Source organism: Otolemur garnettii, unplaced genomic scaffold, assembly GCF_000181295.1.
Source record: "Otolemur garnettii isolate 467f Iridium unplaced genomic scaffold, OtoGar3 scaffold00084, whole genome shotgun sequence".
In the NCBI taxonomy this organism is placed as follows: domain Eukaryota; kingdom Metazoa; phylum Chordata; class Mammalia; order Primates; family Galagidae; genus Otolemur; species Otolemur garnettii.
The window spans coordinates 5433586-5441301 of NW_003852479.1; the positions used below are offsets into that span (position 1 = coordinate 5433586).

General features: G+C 41.9%; 1 protein-coding gene across 1 annotated transcript in view; it reads left to right on the forward strand.

Moving 5' to 3' along the window:
- The window catches only part of SERPINI1 (serpin family I member 1), an 84869-nt gene extending 77500 nt beyond the window's left edge, over nucleotides 1-7369 (forward strand). Inside the window, exons 7-9 of the mRNA XM_003794646.3 lie at nucleotides 5190-5276; nucleotides 6719-6808; nucleotides 7052-7369. Coding sequence (XP_003794694.1) covers nucleotides 5190-5276; nucleotides 6719-6808; nucleotides 7052-7128 — 254 coding nt within the window. The 3' untranslated portion in view covers nucleotides 7129-7369. The remainder of the gene's footprint in view (nucleotides 1-5189; nucleotides 5277-6718; nucleotides 6809-7051) is intronic.
- Nucleotides 7370-7716: the final 347 nt, after the last annotated feature.

Below are 7716 nucleotides of genomic sequence, written 5' to 3' on the forward strand. Positions count from 1 at the left end.
GGGCATGCAGGTGTACAGAGGTGTGGGGGTGTGGGCATGCAGGTGTACAGAGATGCGGGGGTGTGGGAATGCAGGTGTGCAGGGGTACGGGGGTGCGGGCATGCAGGTGTATAGAGGTGCAGGGGTGCGGGCATGCAGGTGTGCAGGTGTGGGGCATGCAGGTGTACAGAGGTGCAGGGGTGCGGGCATGCAGGTGTATAGAGGTGCAGGGGTGGGGGCATGCAGGTGTACAGAGGTGCGGGGTGCGGGCCTGCAGGTGTACAGGGGTGCGGGCATGCAGGTGTACAGGAGTGTGGGGGGTGCGGGCATGCAGGGGTGCGGGGGTGTGGGCATGCAGATGTACAGAGGTGCGGAGGTGCGGGCATGCAGGTGTACAGAGGTGCAGGGGTGGGGGCATGCAGGTGTACAGAGGTGCAGGGGTGCGGGCATGCAGGTGTACAGAGGTGCGGGGGTGTGGGCATGCAGGTGTACAGAGGTGCGGCGGTGGGGGCATGCAGGTGTACAGAGGTGCGGGGGTATGGGAATGCAGGTGTACAGAGGTGCGGGGGTGTGGGCATGCAGATGTACAGAGGTGCGGGGGTGCGGGCATGCAGGTGTACAGAGGTGCGGGGCTGCGAGCCTGCAGGTGTACAGAGATGCGGGGGTGCGGGCATGCAGGTGTACATAGGTGCGGGAGTGCAGGCATGCAGGTGTATAGAGGTGCAGGGGTGCGAGCCTGCAGGTGTACAGAGGTGCGGGGGTGCGGGCATGCAGGTGTACATAGGTGCGGGAGTGCAGGCATAGCAGGTATGCAGGGGTGCAGGTGAACAGCTGTGCAATTGTGCAGACATGCAGGGGTGCAGCTGTGCAATTGTGCAGACATGCAGGGGTGCAGCTGTGCAATCGTGCAGGCATGCAGGGGTGCAGACGTGTAGGGGTGCAGTCTACTGAGGGTAAGCTGGGAGGCACAGCAAGCAGGGAGAGGATGGAGGGCTTTAAGTAAGGTAGTCCCTGGTTACCAACAAGATAGGTTCTATAGGTTTGTTCTTAAGTTCAGTTTGTACGTAAGTTGGAAAAATGCCTTTACCTATCACTTGCAATAGCCTCCATTTGTAAGTGCAAGTTGAACATAAGTTGGTTGTTTATAACTCGGGGACATACTGTAGGGTAGTGGCATAAATTGGTTTGTATTTTGATAAGATCATCCTTGGAGGAAGCTTTAATATGAATCCACTCCAGAGTCACAAAAACATGGGATGTCCATTGAAATGCATGTTGAGAAGTTATTAGCATGCATTTGGGGTTTAATTTTCTGATTTTTGAAGAACTTTTATCTCCATTTTAATAGGTGAGTTTGATCTGTGATTTTCTTTTCTTATATTGGCTTTGTTCAATTTTGATAGCAAGATGTTATTCACAGATGAGTTAGATTTTATTCTTTTTCTAATGTCAAGAATGGTTTTATGACAGGTAGTCCTATCTGTTCCTCGAAGATTTGGCTAAAATTACCTGGAGTTAGCTTAAAATCTAGGTTTGGATTCCTTAACTATGAGGATGGGAAGTTTTTTTGCATGGGTTCAGTTACTTTAATGGTTACCAGACTATTCAGGTATTCTGTTTTCCCTTGACTCAATTTTATAATATACACATTTCTACAAATAGGCCAATTGTTGGAAAGTCCATTCACCTTCAAAATTATTTGCATAAAGGAGCACAGAAAATATTTTAGGGGAGATGGAAATATTCTGTATTTTATTTGTAAAGGTGGGTTCACAAATATATTTGTGTGTTCACATATATATATATATCTCCCCAAATCTATCAAATTGTGAATAGATACAATTTATATTAAATATGTTATATCTCATACAGTTGATTGACATTGGTTGGCAGAATATTATACATTTTTTGTTATTTAAAAAATTACTTTTTGTGTTTTTACTTACCATCTTCTTTGTGTTCCTGAGATTGCTTTTTGGGCAATCTAGCACTCTGTGAAGAGCCCTTGGCATCCTTACTTTCTCTCTTTGTTGAGACAGAATCTCAGTGTATTGCCCCATTGAGAATGCAGTGGGCTCACGTGACCTTCCCGCTTCAGCCTCCAGAATAGCTGGGACTACAGGCTTGTGCCACCATGCTCAGCTAATTTTTCACTTTTTTTTTTTTTTTTTTTTTTTTTAGTGTGCCTAAGTGGGGGTGAGTGTGGGGGACTCACTGTGTTTCTCAGGCTGTTCTTCAGCTTCCCAGATCAAGCAATCCTTTCAGCACAGCCTCCTGAAGTGCTGGGATTACAGGTGTGAGCCTCCGTGCCCAGCCAGCAAGCACCCTTGCTTTCCTGATCTTTCGGCCACAGTACCCAGCAGGCTCCCTGCCGTCACTCCCATTTGGGGTGGGTCAACGAGAGCATGTGAGAGGGTGGGTGACTGGATGAGGTCACACTTGGGGCAGAGGCCAGGCATAACAGGACAGTTACTTTATTTTACTTTTTGTAGAGTAAGTCACTCTATGCCGCCCAGTCTGGGTGCATTCCTGACTTCAAGAGATACCCCACCTGGACCTTCCAAAATGCTGGCATTCCAGGCATGAGCCGGTGCACCTGGATGAAGGGATGGTTTTCCTTATTTCTAGGGGGCCAGTGAGGCCAGTAGGTCAGGCCTTGTAGCTCTTGGAGGTAGTTTGTTCTTTGCAAACTATTGCGGTCAAAACATCATTCAGCGTCTTTGAGAGAACCCCTCAGAAGAACTGAGGGGCTCAGCTGGCAACGTGGACACCGTGGCCTTTGCTCTCACACTCACTAGCTGGGGTCTTGGTGCACGGCCCTCCTGTACCTGATGGGGGGACGAAAATGGGCAGCAGAATCTGAAAATAAGATCACACCAGTGGACTGTTAAGTAGTTTGTATATTTCACTGTCTTGAAATTCATGGGCTGTTTTACTAACTAAATATATGTGGTTACTTATGCCAGCGGTTCTCAACAGGTGGGTCGTGACCAATGAAAATACATCCTGCATATCAGATATTTACATTACGATTCATAACAGTAGCAAAATTACAGTTATGAAGTAGCAACGAAAATAATTTATGGTCAGGGGTCACCACAGCATGAGGAACTGTATTAAAGGGTCGCAGCATTAGGAAGATTGAGAACCACTGACTTACGTGCAATTTAAATTTTTCTTTTTGTTAAAAAACAAAACTACTCTGAATTTGAGGGAACTAATTGTGCTTAATTTCTAAATGTGAAAACTTGATTGCTTTTTATTTTTCTTCTAGTCATCAAATGCATTCTAGAAGAAAATCTCATAACATGTGGAATAGACTATTTAATAATGCAGTGTGCGTGTCTTAATACCAAATGTGATCCAAGGAAGTAATACTCCTATTAAAAGTGTGTTGGAGATGCGATTGTTAGTTGTCTGGGGGCTTATTTAAAATAATTAGGTGCTGTGCACAGATGCACCAGTAATGTGGTTGAGGAGCATTCCCTGTGCACATCAGGTAATTATGTGTTTTTAGAAACTTGAAGGAAAATGTATATTGTGGCAGGATTTGGTTACTTACAAAGTCTTACCAAGCAGCCTATTGGGAAATCAGTTGTGCTTTTACTGACTGATGCTATTAGCAGCAAAGTCATTTATCTTGAATTTGAATTAGACTTCCCAGAATTACAAAAAAATGGTTATAAATTTGAGTAATCCTTCATCTTGATTTCTCACCTGGCTTTCTTTTTAAGTACTTGGAATATATTGGGGGGGTTGTTTTGTTTTAATCTTGGGGGAAAGTTGAAAACCCAAGACTGAAGGTCATTTTGTAGTTTTCCTGGGCTGCCGTAGCAAAGTGCTAGAGACTGAAGGACTACAAACCAGAAATGTACTTTCTTACAGTTCTAGAAGGTCTATGTGAGAGAGAAAGGTGTCTGCAGGGCTGGCTTCTCCTGAGGCCTCTCTTCCTGGCTCATAGATGGTGGTTTCCTGCTGTGTATTAGGCAGGATTATATATGTACATTCAGACAGATAGGTAGGTAGGTGGGTGGAAGGGAGGGAGAGGGAGAGAGAGAGAGAGAAAGAGAGAAAAGGGAAGAGGGAGGGAGAGAGAGGGGAGCTCTGGAAATTCAAAATCTTTGGGGAGAATTGCAGTCCAAAGGCAATAACCTGTCAGAATTCCTCCCTCCCTAGTAGGGGAAGGTTGATCAATCTTTGTTGTGTTAAGGTCTTCAGCTGATTCATTCGATGAGGCCCACTCACCTTGTGAGAACATCTGCCTCACTCAAACTCCATTATTTAAACATTAATCTCACCCAAAGACTCCTTCACAGAAACGTCCAGAATAATGTTTGACCAATTATGTGGTCACCAAGGCTCAGCCAAGTTGTCACATAGGATTAACCGTCACAGGTGGCCTTCCCTCCATACCTGTGTACAAGTTTCCTTTTCTTATAAGAATACCAGCCCCTGGATTAGAGTCTACCCTAACGACCTCATTGTAATTTGAGATCCTGTGTCCAAACACAGTGACAATCTGAAGTACTGGAGTTAGGAATTTTTGGCGGGGTGGGTAACACAATTCAGCCTGTAATAGCCATTAACTTAAAAGTAAGCACAAAGGGAAGGGGAAAATGGTCCTCCTGATACTAAAAATGTGTTATTTCTGCCAATCTCAGGATAAAGCATATTTGTGAGTCCCTAGATAAGCCAATTAACTTGAATAGAAAGTAACTTTCTTAAATATTCTCATTTCTACAACTTAGAAGTCCATCTCATTTATTTATTTTCAATGATATTTGCATTGCTGTAGAAATTAGAGATCAGATTAAAAAAAGAAAAACACTTTTTAGGCCAAATTTTTGCCTGTTCTCATTTTGTGTTTTTAACTTTCAAATTAGAAAGCAAGTATTAGGTGTTTTTAACTTGAATTATGAACTCATTTGGAGTTTTCACTTTTTCCTGGCAACATAAGAGATTAACAATGGGAAAATTACCAATAAAAATCAGGGGGAAAATTAAGGGGCGAGTGTAAAATGAGGCAAATTAGAAAGCACGTCCCTCGTGGCTTCCTCCGATCATAAATGAAATCGTGTCGTGTTATCTCTTAGCTTTTACATCAGCATCTCAGGCTCCTAGGCAGGTGTCTCCCAAGCCTATTTAACAAAAGGGGAAAACGTTTTCCTATCTCTGATGCTAAAGAAATGCTTCTGATTCTCATTCTGCAGATAGCAAGGAGATTTTCCTTTCCAGAGCCATCCACAAGTCCTTCTTAGAGGTTAATGAGGAAGGCGCAGAGGCTGCAGCTGCCTCAGGTATGGAGCTGTTTTCTCAAATCTTCTCACCTCTTCCAGATTTGTATTTTTAAAGCAATCTTGGGTGGAGGTATGGGTCATTTTTAGAATCAAGCCAAAAAAACTGACTCTGCTCCAACTTAGAAGTCAAGCCAATCCCGACCCAGCTAGGATTTTCCAAATAGGATGTGAAGCGTGTGCCCCCTCCAGCCCCTAGGCGGAGCAGCCATCCTCTTCATTTTCCCTCTCGTGCCAGACGGCCAGACACGGGGCAGCTCTGTCAGAAGAGATTTTTCTGCTGTGCTGCCTGTTTTAATATTTTAAATATTTTCTTCTTGCCCATTTAAACATTTTTCTTTCAGCTTAATTACTTGCCAAAGTTGGTTCTTCATTCTGGCAGTGATAAGTTTTTTTTTAAAGCATAGACATAAGCATGAGTATATGATGGAATTTAATAAATACTTTTAACTACATAATACTGTAAAACAATAATTTTAAATGAAAAATCTTCCCATTTTTGACCTAATCCCATGTCCAAAGTGTAACAGCAAACGTCCTGATCGTTTTGACGGTCTTGACTGCCCCAGCTGAGAATGATTATGTTCCTGTTGCTTCTTCTACCCCTGTTTTTTGTTTCTGTGGGTTCCAATTGTATGTTCAACAGCTATCATCAAGTATTAGCAGGATTTTTCCCTTCTCTGGTAAAATGTTAGCAAATTACATTTGCACATTGTTCCTAATTTCTGCCTGTATTTGGCCACTAAAAGAATGTCATCAGCCACACGTAACAGTATTTTCAGGAGGAAATGGAAACGCAGTAATCTCAGACAGCAGGAACACTTAAAATCTTGCATCATTCAATCTTGACTTTTTTCCTGACAATTAACTACATTGCAGCAAGTGTGGCCCAATCATCCCGTGATCAGGATCTCGGGGGAATTCGGCGGCCAGCTGTAGGAAACTCACTGCACCTCTCCCTGCTGAGTTTTCCTTTAATCGCTGCCATCCTGACCATTTGCTAGAAGGCTGGTGACTTGCTGTGTGAAAATGCCTATTTCAGACAAAAGAAATGATGATTTGGAAATATAAAGAGACTGGGTTTTTTGTTGCTTTGGGATTTTTTTGTTGTTGTTTCTTCTCTATCCTTTAGTCATTTTAGTCAAAGCTTACAAGTGTCCATCTGAGGCTGAGAATAAAAATTTTTATAGCAAGCAGAATAAATTGTCTCATTATTTTTGGTTGGTTGAGGGAGGAAAGTAAGTATGCCTTGTGTTTTGTTTTTTTAAAAAGACCAAGTAGAAATGTTTACCCGTTTATGACTTTTCTCTCTAATTTAAGTCTTTAAAATCTTGTTTCTTATAAATTGTTGTCTTTGCTTTAAATGGATAGACATAGATCTGAGAAATTACTCACTGGTCTCTGCACACCCACGGATGTGTAATTACTTTTTCTCTGTACCACAGGAATGATTGCAATTAGTAGGATGGCTGTGCTGTATCCTCAAGTTATTGTGGACCATCCATTTTTCTTTCTTATCAGGAACAGGAGGACTGGTGAGTCTGTTATGAAAACAAAATTTTATGTACTAGGCCACAAAGAAATTTTTATCAAAACCGAGAACTTTATTCTTAGTATTATATAATTTCTAATGTTCAAATGATTTATTGAAATGAATAATAACTTACATTTTCATTTTAAGAATATCAATTATTGTAAACAAGAAGTAAAATAAATATCCTTTATTTATTTATTTTTTTTGTTCACCACCGCTTTTGTTCACTTGCAAACCCAAACAGGAGCAATCCTATTCATGGGGCGAGTCATGCATCCGGAAACAATGAACACACGTGGACATGATTTTGAGGAACTGTAAATTACTTCATTTGACAACAAGGAAAACAGTAACTAAGCACATTATGTTTGCAACTGGTATATACTTAGCCTTGTGTTTTACAGTGTCTCTCTATATTTAAAATAGCTCCAGATAAAAATAGTGTATGTAAATTACAAGTCAATTTGTTGAGGAATGTTATCAGTGTTAAGATGACGGTCACGTCACGTGGTGTGTTTGTTGTGCTGTTGTTTAAAATAAAAGTGCATATTGAACATGTGAACAGGTCTGTTTTTGATTTTGGAAGTTGCAAAGATACCTCTAGGGGAAATTTGGAAACAGCGATGTTTCTGGTCATCTTACATCTTTCCCAGTAATTCAGACTCAAGCACCACAGTAAATTAGCATTATATCGTTACAGACAACAAGCAGGAACAAGCCAGGTGAAGGACAGGTGGGCGTTCCACAGAGATTCTAATTGTCGCTTATGTGAAATCATTGTACAGTGTAGGCAGAAGAATGCAAATACTCATCTTCTGTACGGCTCTGTGACAAAATCTATTAGACAAAAAAAAAAAAAATAGGGCCAGGCAAACCCCATCCATAGGTTATACCTATAACTTATTTTTC